General features: G+C 41.1%; 1 protein-coding gene across 2 annotated transcripts in view; it reads left to right on the plus strand.

The window, feature by feature from the left end:
* The window catches only part of LOC137126042 (neural cell adhesion molecule 2-like), a 237,595-nt gene that overhangs the window by 153,182 nt on the left and 60,513 nt on the right, over positions 1 to 23,900 (plus strand). For both annotated transcript variants that reach the window (XM_067502442.1, XM_067502443.1), the window contains exons 2-5: positions 9,355 to 9,429; positions 14,319 to 14,525; positions 18,742 to 18,885; positions 20,614 to 20,751. In XM_067502442.1, coding sequence (XP_067358543.1) covers positions 9,355 to 9,429; positions 14,319 to 14,525; positions 18,742 to 18,885; positions 20,614 to 20,751 — 564 coding nt within the window. The remainder of the gene's footprint in view (positions 1 to 9,354; positions 9,430 to 14,318; positions 14,526 to 18,741; positions 18,886 to 20,613; positions 20,752 to 23,900) is intronic.

Below are 23,900 nucleotides of genomic sequence, written 5' to 3' on the forward strand. Positions count from 1 at the left end.
AAGGCACATACAGAGAAATGTACAGGATACAATAAGCTCTTTTTTACGTAAAAAATGACTATGCAGTTGATTATGCTTGTCGGCGAGTCTTTTCACGCCAGCTTCTGCAGACGCAAGCTGCATTGCTCATCCGTCTGCCCCATACAAATGTTGGACCTCCTGCAACCTACGCGACTTCCCTCAGCAGTGCCAGGAAATCAGATACTGCCTCCAAGGCCTTTAGGTTTTATTACTGAATCACTCTTCACCGAACTCAATCGAGTCACCTACTCCCACAGAAGCAGAAAGCCTCCCATCACTCGTGCGTTTGCCCATCTCAGTGGAGGGCCAGTGAAATAATCAGCTAAGCTTAGCCAGTCTGTTCGCAACATCACTATATATAGTTTGTTTGAATGGCAGGATATTTTGAATTTCACAGGGATCATCTTAAGCAAACCTCTTGCCCACCTCTGCATGAGTCCATTCTCTTGGCCAATAAAAAACACATTTTTACTCCATCAGCTCCACCAGTTTATTGGTATGACTGATGCCTTTCCAGACTATTTGGAGAAAATTTGAGCAGAAATATAAGACACAACAGCACCAACCATGAGAATCTGTGACAGCTTCCTGGCCACCTCTTAGCTGTTGCACTGTACGGTGGGTTCCTGCCAACAACAAAAAAACATGTATCAGTCCAAGATGCTGGAGTAATACCGACGCCTTTTAAGCCTTCGATGGAACATATGCTGATGACATTAACCTATGATTTTCAAAATGTTCTTTTTTCTGTTGAGCTCCAGTATGGTGCTTAAAAAACTACAGACCACAGTGAAACATTGCAGGGTGACACTAAAGTGGCAGGAGTGGCCTCTCATTAATATATATTTAATTAGCTTGTCTGTATTCAGAAAAATGGCCACTCATTTTAATTGGCTTTATTACCCTAATCATTTGACAGGAACCTTTCGTTTTGATGGATGACCTTATTAACACGTAGACGAAACTGCGGCAATTGTTGAAAATGGAACAGCTCGAGTGACTCATTAAAAGTGTCAGCTCTGCACCGCTTATTCTTTGCTATTTATGTTACAAGCTTCCACCTGATCAACATATCATTAGCCTGATAGGGTGATGAATAGACACCTTAATTTTGATAGTCTAGTGTAGCGTTTAAGGGAAAATTTGTAATTCTACTTTGCTTTGAATGTTATTTAGTAAAATGTCCGAAAACAAACACAGAATAAATGGCTAAATTCAACTTTATCACTGCAAGAAGGAGGTAGGGAAAGTAGTGACAAAGGCAGGGAAAGAACTGGAGTCAAATGTGGTGCTGAGCAAATCATTGTGTCTAAGTGACACATAGACTTCGCGTAGATGCTTGCTAATATCTGACTTTATAGAAAAATCACACTTTGCTGATGTTGCATTACTCGAGAAGAGGTTTAAGCCCAAGGAGAGAGAGAACATGAAGGCATTCTCAAAAGGGAAGAAATCAGAAAAGTAAGGAAAATAGCACAGGGTGACAGGGAGATAAGAAAACAAATAAGACGATTAGATTAGAGAAAGGACTTAAAAGCAGAGGAGGAGAACAAATATAAATACACCTTAGAAAATGTTGACACTCCGTTATAATTTTCATTGGCACCTGATTCTTTTTTTGGAAAAGGCGACATGCATAAAGGCTTTATCTTGCGCCCATGTTTACAGGCCCCATTTTTCTTGTGTTTCCATAAATATGAACACAGTATCAGAGCAGATGGGATTTACTCTATTGCAGCATGATGCTCCACTTTCTGTGCAATCTGAGATAGAAATCATTTTTGTGATGGAGGATAAAGAAGAAAGGGGTTATGAGACAATACCCAGGTCATACTGGAATTTATGTTTGTCTGAGAGGTCTATGAATATTTTTTACTATTTCACATGCTACACTCTATACGTTAAAAAGCATGTCATCCTGCCTGTGCATGTAGTGCACATTAAGATGTAATTTGAGGGAATCACTTCCCCACAGTTTTAGGCACCTTTGACATCTAGTAGCACTGATTGCAAGGTAGGAAATGAAAACTGAATTGATGCCCTGGCCTGTTAACCCCTCTTGTTTCTATCATGGATGATGATTTGATAGCCTCTTGGACCCCTGCTTATATTCTTCTGACAGCTCATCTGCTCTTGAGGCTGTTCTGTGAAAATAAATGACCCCACAGGTTGTCTGTGCAAACAGCTTATTATGACCCATAAGTTTATTGATGAAAACGTCTAGCAGCTATAGTAATAATGTCAGAAGCAAAGAAGCATGTTTGTTGAAATAGAATAAAGAGCAAAAAGGTCTGTGTCAGGAAGAAAAGGACAATGTAATGATCATCTCATAACCTTAACTTCATGTTCAGTATTGTTACCATGACAACAATGCCCTCTAACCCGAATAATGTGATTATTTTAATCCGAACCTTTTTCCATAATCTAACATCATATCTTTTCTCTTCTAAACCTGACCAAACTGTGAATGTTTCACATGTTTATTATGTCCCCCACAATGATGAAGTCATTAAGTAATCATTAATATTATACGTTAATTGTCTTTTAGTGTCTTAGAAATAATAACAATTTCATACTGTATCACCTGTTTAACATTCTGCTTGGGATGTGGATCTCACTGGCTACATAAGTAGCTAATTCTGCCTCCGTAAATAATAACTACACACTCCACTGCATGTCACTAAAGAACCCCAAGGTCTCTTTAAACAGGTTCATACAAAGGATGTTTTCCTACCAGGGTTTATAAAGCGCTTTATAAGCTTTTTCAAAGACTGAAAAACACAAAAGGTTTCCTCAAATACTTTAAAGTTTTTGTCGTAAGTTGTTTCTTCTTCTTTTTCTTCTTCTTCTTGTGGGCGGCTGTGCAGTAGCTCAGGATGTAGCCAGGTCGCCTGTCAATTTGGCGGTTGGCAGTTCGATCCCCACCTTCTCCTGTCCATATGTCAAAGTGTCCTTGGGCAAGACACAGAGCCACAAATAGTTTCCCAAGGGTCTGGCCACCACACTGTATAGCAAAAGCCTTCATCGGTGTGTGAGGAAAAACTGTGAAGTGCAATTTAAGGTAGAAACAAGCTCTATAAGTGAAGCCTATCTTATTATTTTGCCTTGTAGAATCCCTAAAGACCAGTAACATTTCATCAGCTGTAATAAATCAAATATCCCCAGCTCATACATGAGCGTCTGCACTATGATAAATGACAAGCTCTATTTCAAGTTTTGATCTCAGAGGGAGGAGCTGATAATGGGCAGATAGAGGTACCTTGTTCTGTTCCTTGAGAACAAGACGAATCTTGTGACCCTGTTATGGACCTTGCTGTAGGGTTTATCGTTATCACTAAGGCTCTCTCTAGAAGTGATGCGTCTTGGTTTTAAAATATTTATGGCCGGATAAATTTAAGCAGTGCAAAAGATTTATTGTGTAATGCAAAATTAACATGTAACAATAATGTCAACTGACTTTGATAAGGAAGTAAAGGTAATGCACTTTCATAAAAATTATGAGGGGATGGAAAACTTTTGTATTCATCTTTGACTTTGTTTTGAAAAAGTGGTTTTCCTTAAGGTTAATTGGATTAATTTACTGAGTAGCCCAAGGGCTAACGGCATCATTTCTCTAATAATGTGAAGGCCAGACGAGAAAATCCAATTGATCAAACTTGCAAATTCAACAAGGCCTGCAAATGTTGTACTGTATTGTCATGTGTGTGGAGTCATGCTTTAGATATCCTGCAGCATGCAAATTATGTTCACTGAATTGCATTGGCTTTGTTAATACGAAACACGTGGTGACAGTAGCAATGAATTTGTCCACATATGTAGTCCAATTTCTTCCACATATATGGAAAAGAGAAGGAGAGAAGCAAAACAAGTAATTTTATCCACCTGCTAGATACAATCAAGTTGTGTTTTCTTGGTAATTAGCAAGAGATTTCACATCTGTCGGCGACTGAATATCCGTGCATTTGCATGTTGCTGCACATGTGTGTGAATGAGTGGAGTTTTATGGTTTTAGATTTTACATAGAGAGAGGTCCATCACAGCCACAGCAGCCTGAGGCATAAGAGGCTTAAGAAAGGAGACATAAATCACAAAACAATGGGTGAGCAAAAAGCAGGTACAGAGAGGGCGTGAGGGAGCGAGGGGGAGATATTAGGTAGCTGTGGGTTGTGCCTGAGACTGTACACGTGGCTTGATACTGTATGTCGGCACGATTGGATATGGTTGGCTGAGCAGCACTCTTCTCTCCAGCATGAAAGCAGGCTTGTTATGCAGCCAGACAGATATATGGGACTGGGGACGCAGGGAGTCAGATTGGCAAACAAACAGGGCTACTTTGACAAGAACAACTTTAAATGAATCCATAGGCAAAGTTGGCAGCAACTAATTCACAAGAGCTTCCTTTATTATGTGAACTCAAACATCCTAAAATAATATCAAGCAACAGCACTGTCCCTTTACTCTCATGGTTCAGTCTCCTTTATAGGATATTTATGTGACAAGAATCTGTTGTTATGAAACATAATTTACTTCTCACTTCCCCCAAATAATATTTCTCTGATATAATGTGTGGCCTCAGAGGCTCAGGTCATCACGAGAGATGGCTCATCACACATCTCTCGTTTAAAATACATTGTACGCGATTTTTTTTCTATGCTCGCGGCAAAATCCGGTTATTCTCTTACTTTAGAAGGAAATATTTTAACAGCTTTAAAGTTGTGAGCCTATCCGATTCTAACTCTCATTAACATGCTATCATGTATTTTGGTGAAAAAAAAAAGGGCTAATTGTAATCATGGTAATTATCACCTAAAGGGTTGATTACATCCATCACACAATGGTTTACAGACTGACTGCTCTGGCTCACATTTGGTCTAATACATTTACAATTGTTGTGGTCACACGCGGTTTTACAGTAACTCCAAATAAAGCGGTTTAGCTAATCTGGTTCAACCGTTATTTCACTGCCCATTGGATCATCTGAACACTTTTTTTTTGCACCATCTGACTTATATCTGAGGTTCCTTTGTTTTCAGATCTTTCAGATCTCTGCAGCACAGACGAGGTTCGGGTGTGTTTGGCCTCCCTCTGTACTTACAATATCTACTGCATTTTCGTCAGTCCCGCAATAGGGACCCAAATTAAAATGGACAGAATTTGGTAGAAACGATGTCCAAAACCAGAAAAATAAGAGCCAGTGTGCAAGGAAGAGGACTTTCCCATAAACAAAGGAATCAATGACTTGTGCACTATCCACTGAGAGACTTTGCTTCTCTACAGAATACTGGCTGCTTAGTGCTTTTGAAGCCTTTGCTAACACCTTTGAAGAAATGCACAAGGCACACTGGCTTAGGTGAACATGAAATATAGTAATTAGTATTTTATCTTCTTTTTCTCTCTCTCCTCTTTTACTCCCTTTCTTTGTCTGTCTCTCCCTCTCTCTCTGTCTTTGTGGTTCAAGGGAAGAATTCCCTTCAATTCCTTCACCAAATCACAGACAATTAATGCAGTGCATTTTTTTTTTTTTTTTTTTTTTTGCCTTAGGGCCTATCTGTTCTGTGTGCTTGATAGATTTACTCACACACACAGCCTCCCACCCACCCACACACACTCACAGAAATAAAAACATAGTACACATTCACCCCCACACACTGTTACATGTACAAACAAACTCACAAAGGCACGTTCACTGTGGTGCAATTTATTTGGCCATGGCTTTAATGGGGCTTTTTATGGAGCACAGGATTACAAAATCTCATCCTTCTCTCCCTGCCAGCTGATTGGACAATCTCCACTCTGTCAATCAAACATTGGATTTGGGCTGCTGCTAAATGCAACGGTGCGTTTAGTCTGCTTTAGTCTGCTCTAGATTTAGTCACACTGACTTAACTGCTGGCAAGTTTTGCTCACTGTTGCGCTGGGTGCAGATGAGTTATGTCACAAGGCCAGTTCAGTCGGCACCTCTTTTTCTTGTAAGCTTAATGACAGAATATTAGTTTGAAGAACAGTTTGGTATAATTTTACAGAGGAGATATAGGCTTTACTGTACATCCAAACGATGGTGTTAGTACTTTGCAGAGCTTTGCGGAGCTTTGTTTGTTAGAGGTAATACGTTTAGTATTTTGCAATAGGCTCGTTTTCAAGGCCAGTCGCATATTGTTTGTCACATGTCAGTTTTCTTTTTTATTTCTGTACCTCAACTCTGTCGTTCAGGAGATTCCTATGAGCACTGCATATCCTCAGATCTTCCTCCGTTTTTTAGCTTCTCTACTTCCTGGAGTAATTTCTGTTATTAAAACCAAGCTATTGCTCCATTTTCCCTCAGTCTTGGGGTTAGGAGATAAAGTTCAGACTTAGTACGCTTAGAATAAGTGTGTGATTTACTTTTTTGGAGACTAAAGAAAGACAATTGGGAGCAGCACAGCTGAATTTACTCACTGAACCCAACTCCCATGGGTTCACTGAGTAAATTGCACATTGTACATTATATTTTTAGAAAACCAGACAAGCAGACGTATCAGAAAGAAGCTCTAACAGTAATTACTTTTAGATTTATTTGGGCCACTTGCAGCTAGCTACATACATTGCTGTATTCCCAGTCTATAAAGTTGATATAATTGATTTGACTCTGGTGTTATGAAAAGCTAAAAAAAAGGTTTTATGAAGTTAAAATGACTTCTCTGGACACATTAGTCCCACAGTTGTTCCAGTTTATGATCAGACATTATGGCCAACCTCCAGTGTCTCTCACTCTTGTCTTTTGAGTTTAGATTTCATAATTGATGCTGGAATTATTCAGGTCTCAGTGTTGTTAGGGGAGCTGGCAAGTCACGTATCGACTATCTCTGACACATTACAAATGGCAATCAATGGTTTTGTTTGTTGTCTTATTTTGCTTGTCTCCAAAGCTTCTCAGAGGAGCTAATAATTGGAGCTGATAATTGCTACCAGGCTCATAACATATTGACCCAAGCTCTGTAATAAGCAGGTGAATGACGGTGAAAACATTCCATTTCTGGAAAATTGATATAATTAGCATGTCTCTTTGTGTCCCCAACAGGCCAGACAGTGTTGAATAAACAAATTCTTCCTTGTCATATCTCAAACCCAGGCAGGCAGCATTCTCATTAAAATGTCAATGTATATTTGCTGTGGGGACTGCTGTGTATTTCTGCTTAAAAATACTAACAGAATAGTAATATTTTCCAGGTTGAACTTAATTACATGATTCACGCCGACGACTGCAGCGGCACAGAAATGGCTCAGGTCATTTTTCTTTCTCCTGCTGGGTTTTGTGAGAAACTTATTACGTGATCAATCAAGTACAGCATGAATGGACCAGGATCAATTAATAATTGAAAACCGCTAAACTACTTGAAGCGCCTATTGGAACCTGCCTTAAGTCAGAGGCAGACAGTGTGGAAGGGCACCAGGTTAAATAGACATGATTAATCAACCTTGCGAACAGTATTTCCATTCATCTGAAACAATGCACGTGATATTAAACATGAGCAGGTTTTGAATGTGTATAATGTACAGTGTATAATGTAAGGTGTATACGTCACAAAACTAATTTTATGTGGTGGTGAGGTGGCTCCGGGAACACCTCGGAAACCATAAAAGGTATTAAAACTTTATTAGCAGTTCTGTTTCAAAGTCACATTTTAATAGATGTCTTCTATCTTTTCTATTTAATAAAAAAAAACTGAAAACTGTGGCAATGTGCACAGTTCCTAGAGCAACTGTCAGTGTTCGGTAGTGTGCATGACAATGTGCAGGCGTTGTGCATTGTGGACTTCTTTTATATGAGTCCAAATGTGTGGAAGTATAATTCTTATATACGTGAGCATCAAGTTCTTCATTCATTCCAAGCTTTGCCTGTGAATAAAATCATCAAATACTTACATACACCTACTGTACATGGCAGTGCCCCTCTACTGCCATCTATAGGTGGATAAGTTCATGACAGATGGCTCCTAGTGATAACTGCTGGCTGTAGCCGTTTTCCCTTGAGAAGCAGAAGATAATCATTTCATCATTTCCTCAATTATTGACAGGCGCCCTGAGCTCCTCTGTTAACTTTCCAGCATTGCAATGAGAATTAACATCTATTAGAGTATAATGCAGCTTGTGTGAACATGTATAAGTGTCTGTGTGTGTGTGTGTGTGTGTGTGTGTGTGTGTGTGTGTGTGTGTGTGTGTGTGTGTGTGTGTGGTATTAAGTTTGATCCTAACTAGACTTGCAGCTCTAAGGGCTAAGAATGTAGAGCTCAGATATGACAGGCTCATCAAATAGCTTGTTTCACACGGTGCTGTGGCGAATCTACCGCTGCGCCGAGAGGCTCTGGCCTAAAGATGACCCTCTCCCCACTGAGTTGCCAATCATTATTCATCACATTAGACACCTAGACACATTGTCAACTCCACCTTGCTGCACTGCCATTCAAGCACTCTGTTTCTCTGTCTGATTCTTCTTCTGTACGTTTCTCCCATTTGACAAAAATTCTTGTCAGCCAAGATCGAGACACTCTCATAGTCAGCTAACTACCTTTCACTTCAGCCTCCACCAGAGCCGCCTTTGTGTAGCGTTATAATAGTGCTTACAATAGATGAGCGCAGACAAATGGCCTGTGATTGTAGCTTGACTCTGCAAATTCTGTGGTACTGCCACTGCCTGAAAGATTTTTGTCCCTTTTTTTACTATGTCATTAAGGTGAATGGATGTCTTTCGGTGACATTTCCAGGTAGCTTTTACTGCACAAGAGTCTAGGATGTAAGAGTCTTGCTTGACTGGTTTTTGTCCCCAAAGGGGAATACTAACACCACTGAGTCATTTACTGATATTTGCCGTTATTTACTCTGTTTCTCAGCGTCTTAAATTCCCTTTTCACTGTTGTTCAATGCAGATACCATTATTGAGATTGATAACTGAAAATAGCATTACAGAATTGTACCTCTTGTTGAAAGGATCCCATTCATTCTGCAACTGACTGACAAGCTTGTCACAAACCGTGTGCCTAATAGAAGGTATCAAGTCAATCTGTCACAGCGCTTTGTATGGGGAACTAGCAATGCAAGTTTGAATAAAAATATATAAATTGTTCTCTTTAGCTGGAACAATGCGTCTTATGCAGTATTAGCAATAGCTGCAAACAAGCTGTATTTCTGCTACATTTTTTCACATTGTCGAGTACGTTGCATGTAGGCTGCACACTGCTTCTTACTCAAATACAATCATTCCTTATGCATTTTGACTTTTTACAACTGCAATTACTAATTCATTGTCCTTTTCTCCTGTCTGCCTTCTCTTTCTGTCTCTTTCATTCTTTATTACAGCCGCTCTGCAGGTATCCATTTCCTTGAACAAAGTGGAGTTAAGTGTCGGGGAGTCCAAGTTCTTCATCTGCACAGGTATAAAATGCCACACACTGTGCACTTCTATGTGGATTTTCTATATGTATGTGTGTGTGTGTGTGTGTGTGTGTGTGTGTGTGTGTGTGTGTGTGTGTGTGTGTGTGTTTGGAGGCTGGTCAGATATGCAGCAGGGAGTCTTTCATCAGCACTTGTCAAGTCTGTTTGTTGTGGTATGACAGTGAACACCACACAATCCATGCTGTCCATATGGTAAGTGACTCTTTGACCCAATGGTGACTGGTTCCACACAGGGGGTGCAACTGCCTCTCTCGTCCCTCCTCCACATTGTCCTCTCTGAATGGTATATCAACACTGAGCCATAACAGAGAACATAACGCCAGTGCCAGTAGCCCGGTAGGGTGGCAACACACTCTGGCAGGACCAGCCCACCTCCTGCTGCCTGCCTCTTCTCTCCTGCCAAGCCACTCAGCATGGAGCTAACAACCAGGGGAGTAGAGGTACACTGGGAGGAGTGTCAGAGGGGTGTGGAGGTGTAGCATTTGCTGTGGAGGACAGAAGGGGGGTATGAAAAATAGGAGCAAATGGAATCAAACTGGCAGGCATTGAAAAGCAAAGGTAGAAGCTTTCACTGCAAACCAGCTTAAAACAGAGAAATGGAAACGGCTTTGAGGCACAAGAGTGTTGGAGGTGGGAGATAAGTTGCCACCATCCACCATCTAAGTGCGTAGGAGGAAGTGTTTGTGTCACTCGTTCTTTTCTTTTGCCCTTTTCCATCACGGGCATTTACACCGAGCCTGATTTATTTATTTCTTTACCATATTCACATGCAGTCCTGCCAACTGGAGTGGGCTGAAAAGCAGGGCAGAGCAGTCAGATGCAAATACCAAAAGCCTGGTGAAACCAAAGTACACCTGAAAACATAAGTATTTTAATGGGACTTTTTTAACTTTAGGCAGCTTTATCCCATCGTATGAAGCAGGCATACGTACATACAAGTACATATACATTTTGTTTTGTTGATTCATGGGTTAAGCTGTTTGTTGGAAAAGGCACAGCAGAGAAGTGAATGTCTTGTTCTTGAAAGAAAGGAACCTAGGTAAAATCAATTGTGCTTGTTCGATACCAATCTTTGTTATTTTAGAAGTTTGCCAGGAAGAATTGGCAGCAGGGTAAAATGATAGAACACCTAATTTTTTTCAAAGATAGCAACACTTTAAAAAAAAAAAAACTACCCAAAACAAGCTGTTTTGGGTCAAAGTGAGGTTAAATGATGGTCAGCAAAGTAGCCTGGAGGAAGAAGAGTTGTGTTACATCTTGGTTTTGTATCCAGCTGGGCTCCTTTTATGTTTATCTTCCATATCTGTTCCCAAATCTTTTTTTTTCTGTGTCTATAAATTGCAGTTAAATAAAACAGGGGACATTTTGGTTAACATTTTGGTTTGTGCCTACTTTCCATACGTTTTTAGCTGTTTCAGAGCTTTGAAGCATTAGCACACAGCACATTAAGGGCTTGTCCTGACAGTGACCAAAAGTAAGATTTGTTTTCTCAAGTGCTGTTTCCAAGATTGAGAATACCTGCCGTTGTGAAATCCAGCTTTGAGTCTGTTCACACGGTGCCTATTTCTTACATGCAAGCAGATGCATAATTATTGTGCAGGTGTGTGTGGACGACCAAAAAAATCGCTACAAGTCTACAGAGTTCACTGGAGTGGAGTGAAGATGAAGACTTTTATTTCTAAACTGTCCTCTCCTTTAAAGCCACTTTAAATCTTCTAACAAAATTATTCATGTGAATTTGGGGAATTTGGGGTGGCTGCACATGTGCAGCAGAAAACTCCTGCAGATATATCAAAACAGCCTCCTGATGTTTTGATGATGGCGGTGGAGTCTGCTGTGTAAGTCCAGCGGCCCGCTATTGGAGCGGCCTAGCCCAACACTAGCCTTCAAAAGCGGTATCCAGGTTTTTGATCGCCTGTTTATAGTTGGGTCTTGACGTACCACCATCAATGTTTTATAACAACTAAACAATATTCAGTATACAGCATCAGGCCTTCCCATCCTGCAGTAGCTGCTTTGTATCAGAGTACTACAGGTAGCATATCTGTTTCTAAAAGCCATGTTAGGGTCTTATCTATGTTTCTCAAGCCAAGATAAGATGTTCATGATGTTATGTTTGTAGATACACCAAAACAATGGTTGTAAGTAGGATACTAGCACATGAAAACACTGAGGTTTTGATTCAGACTGATATAATAAGCCCTCACCCACAGTTTCCTTGTATTAAATGGCCATATTCTCCCACTCGTTCTCAACTGTGTAGAAGGCATATGATTCACACCTTATTCAATCTAGCCAAACCCAGAATGTGTTGTTTTTTTTCACCTATACTTTAATTAATTATCATTTCTGCAAGCACCCAATTATAAAAGTATTTTTACTTTAAGTCATCTTTGCATTCGGTCTTAAAATGGTCAATTAAACATTTGGTTAGGAAACAGTTAATAAATAGAACTTTGGTCTCCTGTCAGCATTAAATGAACCTGGACTTGTGGCGTGACAAATAAGGAGGTGGATAAACGGGTGTTTAGGTGTGTGTTTAACCTCCCCTGTACCTGAAGTGGCAGAGAGCCAGAACAAGTGTTGGCTGCAACAGAAAATCGAGGCAGCTACAAAAGGAGATGCAGTAGTCAAACAAGATCCAACAGCTCTCATGTTTCCAAGGATTTTGGTTTTTTTTCAGCATCCAACTACAGCAGGGTAGCTCACATCACCTGTCTATTAGCAGACCTATTGGCCAGACATTACAAAATAGACTGAGATGGAACGAGAGACAAAACTGATCATTTTGACATCATGTCAAGCCATGCACATGCTGACCAGTGTGATTCCTCCTCTGTTCAGTTCTTGTTTCTTCCCTGCTATCTACTTCCCTGGAGACCTGAATCAATTACTACCATGGCTCCAGTGCCAGCCACCGTGGGGACGTGGGAGTCTTTTGGCTTATTTTGACACCAAGGGGCACGTCTACTCAATAATCTACCTGGGAAGCTAAGATAGCTTTAATATTTCACTGGCTTTATATTGCTCTCTCACCGCTGAGGATGGATCACAATCATTGCCTGCAATACCTTTAACACATAAAGCTTTGTTTCTTGTCTTCGCCTTGCTCAAATTTTTATTTCCATGTGAATTTTCAAAAACCAGAAGTTCAAACTAGAGGAGTGGAGCCTTCAGCAGTTTGTAAAAGCCGATGGTCGATCATCCCGGTTGTTACTGTCACTGTTGTAATTGTCTTACCAGTCACTGCTCACAAGAGTCACTCACTGACCGTTCTCTCTTGCCAACAATCAGCAATAAGGCAGCAGCTTATGCAGATTTGAGGAGAAGTGCGACGGAAATTTTCACCCACTATTCATCCAGTCGTAAAGACGCACAGAGGGAGGCAGGGCTCAGTGTGGAAAACAGGGCAGCACGCGGCACACTCCTGTCTTCTCAGATCATCTGTGACGAAAATGGCCTGTCACAATGCTAGCTGCATCAACATGAACATATTTAACTGTCTTTGCTGTCAACTGACTGTAAAATGGTAAGAGATGATAACATTGTAATGCTAACAGGTATAAAGAGACGCCTGTAGTGATGGTAGTGACTTATCTATGAGGCTCCAGTGGGCGGGCCCTTGCGAAGGAAAACAGATCGAGAAAGGAAAAGTGCTTGTGCTGTGATAACATTTCAGCAATGCCTATGTTTAATTGCCTCATCTGATTTGTTGGCCTTGAAACGTCCCCAGCAGCAGATACACACGGCACGAATTGTGATCCCGATGGTTTACCAGTGGAAATATTGTGATGATGATCAGTGTTAGCATGCCATCGTGTGAGTTGGAGCCTGCATGTTTTCCTAAGTGCAGATGTCAAGAGGTAAATCAACTCGTTTGTCATCACTTTCTGTATCTTCATGTAGCAGTGTACTGAGAGATTACTATATCATTGTAATAAGGAGTTCACATAAGCACCAAAGTGCAAAGCCTTTCCCCACATCTCCTCACATTTCCACCTGGGAGCTCTTGAGATTAACCATCACAGCCCTCTGCTGCTGACTGCTGAGCAGCTGGAGGTTAAAAGCTGTGCTCAAGGGCATTTTGTGGATAGCTACTGAGGGAAAAGAGAGCATTCAAAGTGCCTCCTCTCTCTCTGGGGTAATCTCTTGCCGGTGGCAACTGCCATTTTCCTGAAGCGAAAGTGTGCCACAAACATGTATTACTTCTATTGTCTATACCTGTTTCTATTGTTTCCTTAATTAAACCCAGAGACCTGTCTCAAAGGAAGTGGACAAGCCTCTGTCCATTTTTCTATGTTGAAGTCTTTGGTTGATTGATTGGCAACACTTCACCCTGACACTTTAATTTGATTGAATTTAAAGGCAAAGGTTACCTGCTGGTTCAGTCATCTAAAAACGTGGTCAGTAATCAGGGATAAGTTAGTTTGGAATGCTACCTGACATTTGTCTCTTTGTTAAGTGTCTGTGTGTGTGTTGTATGCTTACATGATCTTTGAAATTAGAGTCGAGTTTACATCCTACATATGTATCTATTCCCCTACAGACATATTAGTTATGTAAATGCAAGATTATGGCATGATCCTATCATTTCAGGCCGTCTGTTCTCTTGATAAGTTCCAACAACAACAACACTGAATGGTCCTCAGCTGTTCAGTGGAACAAAGCAAAACACTATTCAACTGACATGTAAAACCGTAGTGGAATTATTGATAGGAATATAAACTGTAAGAAACCAGCACTGTTTTTGCTTGCAATATTCTACTACAAGCTCTGATTGAACTATAGCTAGTTATAGCTGTGGTACATCAGTTGTTTTTTTTTTTTTTTTGCTCACTCTCTTTCTCTCTGTCTGACCTTGTTCCTAGCTATTGGCGAGCCAGTGAGGCTGGAGTGGTTCAACCCCCAGGGCGAGCGCATTGTGCCCTCCAAGCGGATGGCACTCCACACAGAGACATCACGATCCAGACTCATCATTTACAATGCCATCATCGAGGATGCTGGTATCTACCGCTGCCAGGCCACTGACGGCAACGGTCACACTGAGGAGGCCTCAGTCGTGCTGGAGATCTACCGTAAGCCTGACAGATAACGTGTGCTCACAGATGCCCGGATGTCCAGATGCTCTGTGTTTGCCTCCAGAGGAGATTTAAACATGAAGACATGAAGAGAATAAACCTCCCACATTAGTGTTTGATCACAGGGATAGCCAGCTGATTCATATTCCCATCCTCACCACAGCCACAAGCTGTTAGAAATGTTAGTTCTGACTTCGGGTCCATGTGTACCTTTGACTTTGTGTTTGAGCTTGTGTGAGATTGTGTGCTACACTCATTCTTCTGATTAAAGTATAATGACAGCTAGTAATGCCATGGGACTCCGATCCTGCCAGGCATAATGAGGGATGTGCCTCTGGGGCTAACCTGCCTTGCTGACCCATCACTATTTCCTGGGCAAAACCTAATGTTACAAGGCGGGGGTGGCTCAGTGGTCACAGATCCTGTCCCATCACAGGTTCCTTCCTCGCAGTGAGCAGTGAATTAACTGCCATTTGTGCTGTTAATGTGTCCTTGAGCAGGACATTTAACTTAACCTTTACCAGCCGGTTGCAGTGATTTGCCGTGCACGAGGATTAAAAAATACACCATGTACCACTGAGGACAATAAGTGTTCATTTTTAGTAAAATTGGGCTTTTAGCAACATCAGACGAGTTTTACAGCTCAAAAGGATAAAATGAAAGGATCTTTTAAAAGCTGATTATTGTATTAAATAGTTCTGCTTTTCAACCAACAAAAATATCAAAGTACTCAGATTTCCTCTACTAGAATTTTACTCCTGGCAATGTGGAGAGGACTTTGAAACAGCATTGAGGGTGCCATATTTGGTAATATAATGAACTTAACAGAAAATCATCCTGAGGAAAGTTTTGTTAACAGAATAATGTTGCCAATGTCAAGTTGTTTAGCACCGAAACACTAGAGTGAAACAGGTTATGATGCAAGCTTCTAGCTCTGGGAACCTACCGGCTTAACCATATGCATGTGACAGTTCTGTGTAGTAAATAAAACAGCATTTGCGGCTTATATTTAAAAATAAATAAATAAATAAACTAGCAATGTAGAATATGTTGCACTGGAATCACAAACGCACTAGCAAATAAAAATGAATCAACGTCTATTTAAAAGCCGATGACAACTCAGCCCATTATGTTTTTCAGCTAGATGGAATTGTAAAAGTTCAACAGGAATCAAGAAGGTCAAACATCTCTACAGGCATTACATTGTTATTGCACACATTGAGAAGTAGGATGCCACCACTACAATGACAGATTGTTTACTTTCGCCCACAACCACAAACCATTAGTCTACTTCCAAAGTCTCTGCTGGACCTATGTTTATGTATAAAAGGCAGATTTCCCAATAGTTACAGCACCTTCTTTCGCAGGTAACACCGTGACAGGAAATGGATTAACATTATAATGCATGAGGCACACTCACAAAAAGATTACATAAGAACCAAGTGAAATCTGAGATGTGAATAACCCAAACACCCAGATACTCTGAGACTTTGATCAGTAGTCTTTTCCAAGTATAATTGGAGAAAATGTCAAGGTAGAGGGATTTTATTCCAGGATGCGCGCGCGCACACACACACACACAAAATTACATGCGCACATACTCTGGAAATCATTGCCTGCTGTGTGGTTGCCTTTTTCATCCTCTGCCGGTGAAGCATTAGGGGAGACATCACAGCCTCAATCACACCTGCCACCACTCAGCCCTCACCTCATTCACAACATAACCAGCTCCCTAAAACCATTGTTTCCATGGCAACCGGGCGTCACTCAGTCGGGACCTCGGTGTAGATTGCCTGAGCAGCATGCGGATGAAAACCCGCCTAAAGCTCCAGCCGGCAATTCTGCCAGCGCACAGCCGGAGCAGGCGAGGACTCCTCAGGCGGTGCACAGGCCTGTGCACTACATCGTGTTGTACATGAAATTCATGACCGGTTGGAGGGAAACTGTTGACATCCTCTCAGTAGTTGCTGACACCTCCATGATGGCCTATTATAATCATGCTTCCTGCGAGCCCAAATCGGTTTTGAAGACAAAGAAACGATGATGAACTTCATACAAACATACAAGAGCTGCGTGGCTGTAGTGATGGCAGTGTCAGTCGGTCAACAACTGTTTAACGAGATGATACATTTTTCCCACTTCAATGATCGCTTTGACCTTTCCTCTAGCATTACAATGAGGTTGACCTTTTGCCTTTCAGTGACATATGTTGAACGAACTAAGGGAATGAGTAGCCATGAAATTTGGTACCAACATTACTGTTTCCGTAAGCATTTGGTGTAATAACTTGGTGTTCACTTGCCTGATCATCTAGCACCTACCATCACTTTCTGTTTATCCAGAACTCTAAGACTCGGAAAACTTATTTCATTTATGTCTTTGCCTGCTTTGTGTTTATCGCTAACGAGCGTTGTGTCGTCTTCCATAAAAACAACTTAGTTTTAATTTCACTGATGGCAAAGTTTAAATTCATCTTGGAATTAACTGCTGTTGTTGGGCACCCGAGTGATGTGAAAGAAAAAGCACAGCAATGTCTGAAGCTCAGGTCTTTCTGTATTGTCTCAAAAAAAAAATAAAATAAAATAAAAGTCTGCACAAGCCAGTTTTCAAACAGTTACCAAGACTAGACAGTACGGACCTGAACAAACCCACCTGAGACAGGTCCAGGAAAATTAACTCATCAATATATCAGACAGTTGTCCTTGCAGTGATAAAAAGGCGAACAGTGGGAGAGAAAGTCCAGAGTAGTGAGTATATTCTCAGTTCGCCAGTGTCAGGTGTGTAGTAGAGTGTTACTCCACAGAGGATGTTCCCCTTACTGATTCGCTTGTAGAGCAGTGTGACTACAAAAGAGACAGGAAATGGATATAAACAGAAGGAACAAGTGACAGCAGAAGTGTCAAACCTGATAGAGAGACGGAGGGAGTGAAAGAGCAAAAGATTTTGAAAATGCATTTTATTCAGGAAGAACACAAGGGGAAAATTGATAAGAAACCAACAGAGTGAATGACAAAACATGCAAAGGCATCCTTGAAGTTAATGAAGACACTGAGATGCCAGACACGTTCACAGGCGGAGAGTGCAGTCGGGGAGAGAGAGCTCATTTTAGGGAGCAGCCTGGCATAAATCACACAGCAAAATGCTAATGCCGAAGCCTCACTAACGGAAGGGACTGATATGGGAGCTGTCATTGATTTATTCACACCTTCGCAATACAGCACAAAGATGATAGCAGGTGGCTGAAGCCCTAGCTGTGCCAGCCCCAGCGGACATCAGAGCTGGCTGTCCGAGCGAAAGCAAGAGTTCGAAGAAGGATCACATGCTGTGTGGGGAGAAGTGCTGATCCAAGAACAGTGCCTTCATAAAAGCAATTTGTCAAAACACCAAATGTTTGTCAAGAGGGAGGCCACAGTTTCAAACCAACACAGTGTGGGATGTATCATTGAAGCATTTCTGAAACCAAAATTGAGTCAATCAAAGGTTGTCTGTATACTTGTCTAATTCTGGAAACAAAGACACCACAGAATATCTCTTCCCACTCGTGTTTTTTTTTTTTGTCATGGTTCTGATTGGCACCAAGTACAACAGCTCTTCTGTCTCCTGTGCTTTCAGCACAATTACCTTATCTGTGTCCCAGAAAACAGTCGAAGTGGAATTTTGTATTTGTTTTGTTTGTGAGTGAAAGCTACCCATCCATGTCCAGTGCATTCGCTGTTTCTCATGTGCCTGTGTACTGCTGGGCTCTACTTCACAGCTGTGCTTTTTTTCTGGAGTTTTGGTCATACTACTGTAGCTGCATGGTCTTGTGGATGGAAATCCTGGTGTGTCTGTCCATCAGTTTGTCAGCACTGAAATATTTAAAAATGCGTTGTTGCAAAACCTCAATTCCTTCCTTATGAAACTGTGGTGATCCCTTCAGTTTTCACCAGGTTATAATTGCCCCATTTGCCCATTACTTTGGTTTAAAACCACATTTCAAACATTCTCATCAGCCGTAGTTGTACTTTGTGTTTACTGTAAATTAAGAAGAGTACATACACATAAATAAACATGTTCACATTTTTATTGCAAGCACGTTAGCAGGTCTATTTGAAAAGTAAAAGCACATCAGTTGTTTCCTAATTTTCCTTTTGATGCTCTGATATGCTGTAACTTGCTCTGAATGCTCTAAGATAATAAAGCTGTTATGTCTCCATCCTGTTTGATCTTGCAGAGAGGCTGACGTTTCAGGATGTTCAGTCACCGCAGGAGTTTCGCCACGGTGAAGCGGCAGAGGTGGTTTGTGATGTCATTAGCTCACCCGTGCCTGTGGTGGTTTGGTACTACCAGGACAAAGAGATTACTGAGGAGCACCACAGTAAGTTTTCATGACTTCCTTTCACTGTGACATTGTTTATTTTAAAACATTTTCTCTTCTTATTCATTTTTGCGGAGGTGAATGGGGATCGAGACTGCAGTTTTTAATAATGACGGCAACATAATTTCGGTTTTGGGGAAGAAAATATCTGTGGAATCAAATTGGTTAAAAATGTGATGTTAATTTATTTTAGTGTGCAAATGTTCCCGTGGTGGTTTTACTGAAGGCCCTGGAAACATGTTTTAATCTGCTCCAACTGTAATTGTTCTTACATGAAGACACAGAAAAATAACACTTTTTGCTATTTTCCTCAAGAAATCTGTGTTTGTGCAGCAATAAACTGGTCAACTCAAATGCCCTAGATTGAGCAGATTAGCTGAGTTTTATATATTTTTTTCTGTTCTCTTTTGTTATCCAGAAAATCGTCAGACTTTAGTGAGGCTGACAGAGTTGACTTTTGTAATATAATTAGCGACGTGAGTATCAAGTACTGCACAAAGTAACCTCACCAAACTGTGTGACCGATCTAGATTATTCCAATAGTAGGTTATAATGCTACGAAAAGTTGCAAGTAAGCAGAAATCTCCAAAGGATTACATTTTGAATTGAAGTCTGCCAAATGCACTTGATTATTGAGAGGAGGAATTGTCATGAATCCCAATGTGCCCAATTCTTTCTCTCATTGAAAAGGCGCACTAATGTGCCAAAAATACAGTTCTCTAGGAAATGCTATTTCCTTCTTTTGTATGGGCTCACAATAAGACAAGGATATCAAATTCTATGAATAGAAACCCCATCAGCCCTGGTGGAGGCGTGTAACTTGGACAGAAACCATGTTAACAAGCGACTGAGAGGATGGATTATAGAGCAGTTGGATGGTGACATTTAATGATGCCGCTTCGCTTGAGACGAAGCGGGGGACTCTACAGTAACTTACAGTCATATAGTCTATTGTCTTCTGTTCCATTTGATCCAACATATATCCTTTAAAAGGCTGTAAGCACACCCTCTCGGTTGCTTTATGGTGTCAAATATAAGGAGGAGGGTCTACTTAATTGGCAAAGAAAAGAACGATGGAGGTAAAGAACCACTCAAAGGACAGATTCACTTAGTACATTTCTGTCCTAATAAAAGCCATTGGTAATAGTTGGAACCAGTAGACCAGTAATCACCATTGCCTCTTCTCCTCCTCCCTGATTTACAACTCTCTACAGCAACTCCCCCTCCTCCTTCCAGACAAAATGCATTCCTGAACACTGATTAAAAAGACTGACCCCTTTGAATCTGTCATATTTTTTAATTGAAATTCAAATCTTCAGTAGCACAGTAATGATGAAACATGGAGGAGACAGGGCTATGTTTTAATCATTTCACTCTAATTACGATGCACGGTTATAAATATCTTTGCTTGAGAGAAATGAGATAGAGAGCCTCATCACTTCTGGCCAATCTTTCAGTTGCCACAATAGGAGCGAGTGGAGACTATTTGAAACTGTAATTGCATAAGTGTTTATCTGTGTGGACTTTATCAGGTAAATGTGTTGAAGTGAAGATTGACAGTCTAACTGCTGAAGAGTGGAGATGGCAATTTTCTCCTGCTGTTTTCCCAACTTTCTTATCTCGCTTCTCTCCCTATCATACGCTGTTGTTCTTTTGTCTTTTCCTCTCCCCGCTCTTACTTTCTGGCTTTGTCTGGCTTTCTGTCTGTCCTCCTCTCGTACTGTGAAGGCAGGTTCCAGGTGCTGCCAAACAACAACCTACAGATCCATCAGGTGACCAAAGCTGATGAGGGCGTGTACCGCTGTGAAGCCAGCGTAGAGGCCCGGGGCGAGATTGATTTTGTGGACATTGCTGTGGTGGTCAATGGTAAGTAAACTATAAAGTCATGGCTTGAAGGTTTGGAAGATGTGGGGAAACAAGCTGTATAGACCATGAAGAAACGTTTTTTATACAATCATTCAACGCAGGATCAGAAATCCAAACAGCTCATAACCCTGAAAACTGCAGAGCTGCGAGCAAACTTGATGTAAAAATTTTAATAAACATAATTGGCATAAAACGTTACAGCTGGGCACATTCAGGTTTCGCTTCAATACTGTCGACCACGGCGGTCGCCGTTTTTATAGTGTGAATCTCCTAAGTTTACAGCTGAAAAAAATAAAAATAAAACAGCTGCTAAACTCAAACTTAACCTTATCATTATAGTCTTTGGTCCAAACATTCAGCTTCTTGTGAAACTGTTCTAAGGATTGAAAATGTGCACATTAAGTTGTCCTGAATACTGTAGCTTAAAGGTCTTCAGCGCTGAGCTTTAAAATAAGCTATGCACAAAGCTTCCTAACTTCACACAGGGACAGATTAGCCTACATTAATTTCTTCTCCATATACAGAATGTGTTGTTTCCAAAACCGAACTCGCCTATTCCTCCTTTATTGCGGAGCCTACAAGGGATTCAAGTCAGGTCTTCAGGTGCCCAAATACTTTATAGTATAAGCAAAGTTAGTTCATCTCATCTACACAGAAGCAGCAATGCCTGTCCTGACTCCAAAAGTATATAGAAATAATTGTTAGTCAAATTGTATTTGCAATGATTTGTTACCTTGAAAGGAACCTATGTTTTCTGCAAAAACCTAAGCGACTTACAGGAAGGTAAGCAGACACCTTTCAGAGCTTCTTCAATGAAGACGTTGTTAGCTTAGACAGGTTGAGCTCCACTGACTGAGGTGCCGTCCAGTAAGTTCATCGCTGGCACACTTGTAGCTGCCTTGCTCTTAAAATTATCAGTATTCTTTAGGGTGATTGAGATTTTCAATTAGCTATGGCTTTGGGCTCCGTGGCCCAAAAATCGAAGGATGTCATTTTAATTTTCTCATTTGTCCTCATTTACTGCGAGTCACCTGAGACAGCTGAAGTGATTGAAATGTGATTTTACTAACGCCACCAGCGTCTAGTAACGGTTGAACAACTGCAATATTGTCTCTGCCTATGTAATTCACTGCCACGTAATGTAATAGCAGAGCGGCCCTCTGCCCAAAAACTATGAATTGCATTCAATTTAGCACACCACTTACTTCACTTCTGAGGAAGATCCAATAAGCCTGCTCAATGAGGCACAACCTATTATTACAGAGACACGACACTTGCCATGTGGTGCTGAGACAGGACTGGCTGCAGAGTACTTTGCACACTGTCCTGTGAAGAGCAGCATCTCTGTGGGAGCCATACGCAGAGGGACACACATTTTAGAGAGGACTTTGCCTCAAGGACACCCATCCTGTTGATGCAGCCAACACCCTACATTCAGCAGTGAATTCACACTTTATTCTGAAATTCCTAAAAAAATGTGCAGCAAATTTAGAGGTAAAAACAACATATAAACATGTGCAGCCAAGTAGTCGTAACAGATTTTTATACTGTCACAGTCTCCACTGTACCCTTAATTTAAACACACTTGCCTCGTGAAATGCTGGTTGTCCAGATGTACTTAATGGATAAGTAAGGCCATGAGCTTTCTTTCAACAACCAGCTCTGTCATTCATTGTGACAAGTCTCCAGATTTCCCCAGTCACGGTGCTCTTGCGTTTCCCCTGTTTGCTTTGGGGCAGCTCATTCCATTAACCAGAAACGTGCAACTCGAAATATAAAGACTGTCTCTGGAAAAGGATCGAAAAATCGTTCGAAAGCGTTCACAGCTCCGAAACTAGGGGAATCTTTTTTCGCCTCCTCAACAAGTTTCTCACAGTAAAGTCAAACCCTTTTATTTACTCTATCACTCATCACAGCTTATGTCTCCGTCCAAATCTGGCTGAGTTCATAGCCGTTTAAACAATCAGGTCATAAATGGGACTGAAAATGGACACATTTGGGTGTTTCTGTCTACTATATTAAACAGGCAACTAATTCTGAGGTCAGCAGTCATCCCATTGCCCAGGGAGACATTTAGTTAAGCCTCTGTCATAAAACAGCGTACTGAGAGCTGGTTGCAAGATGACAGAGATGGAAAGGACACTTACTTGAATGCCACCTACTATCATGGGGCAGTCAAATATGAGCTCTCCACAAAAGCAAAAATATGTTTTGTCGTTCAGAACCACTCAGCTACTCATGCTGATGCTAAGAGACTTCCATCACACCTGCCTCTCTTCTTTTCGACACTTTTTTTTTTTTTGCCAGCATGTGAAGTGAAAATTGAGATACAAGAATCTGCTGACTTCAAAGTGGCTCTACTGTCTTCACACCAAATCGGATCTCAAACTAATAAATCTTACATTCAGGTATTTACTTGTTGTGCAGCAGCATCTCCTTTGCTCTCGGGAGTCTACTCAGTCCTCTAGGAGTTGTTTTCAGTGCACTGAGGCCTGTGATACTCATGAAAGCCATGTTGCATCTGCGCCCTAGCCTATAGGCTTAACAATTTACATAAGCAATCCCATGTGAATCTGGTGAAGATTTCCATTTCCTGCCCTAAAGCTAGTAGAGGTGTAAATCCCTTCTTACTCTGAAGAACTATTTTTCGAGGGAAAAGGGGAGAATTTGAATCTTATTCACTCTCTACACCACTGACTTTATATTTAGGGGGCATGCCACTTCCAAAATTCACTAGCTTTATCCGTCTTCTGTGGGGTGCAGTTGCGATGGCAAGGTGGTCTAAGATGAGCTTTTTTAGTAAAGGATTTCCAAAGTAACAGTGTGTCACTGGGGCCAGCAGAGAATATTCTGTATCGACAACAACCTAGACTGGTCAAACAGCACAGAAGCCCTGAACACAAGCAGATAGAAATAGAGTAGAATGCTAGAAGGCTCAGGTATGTCAATGAGCCCAGCAGACCACACTACATGTTTTATCAATCAGTTGAGGTCTGTTGTGCTGGTGGATATGAGGTAAGATAAACAAACCGATGAAAAAAAGCCAGAAACAAAGTCTGTGTCTACAGACCCCTGGAGGAAGAATAAAGACGAGAGGACGTAGACTAAACGGATGCAGCTACAGGGCATCTTCAGGCTGCACCTCATCT

This window comes from Channa argus, chromosome 4, assembly GCF_033026475.1.
Source record: "Channa argus isolate prfri chromosome 4, Channa argus male v1.0, whole genome shotgun sequence".
Lineage (NCBI taxonomy): Eukaryota > Metazoa > Chordata > Actinopteri > Anabantiformes > Channidae > Channa > Channa argus.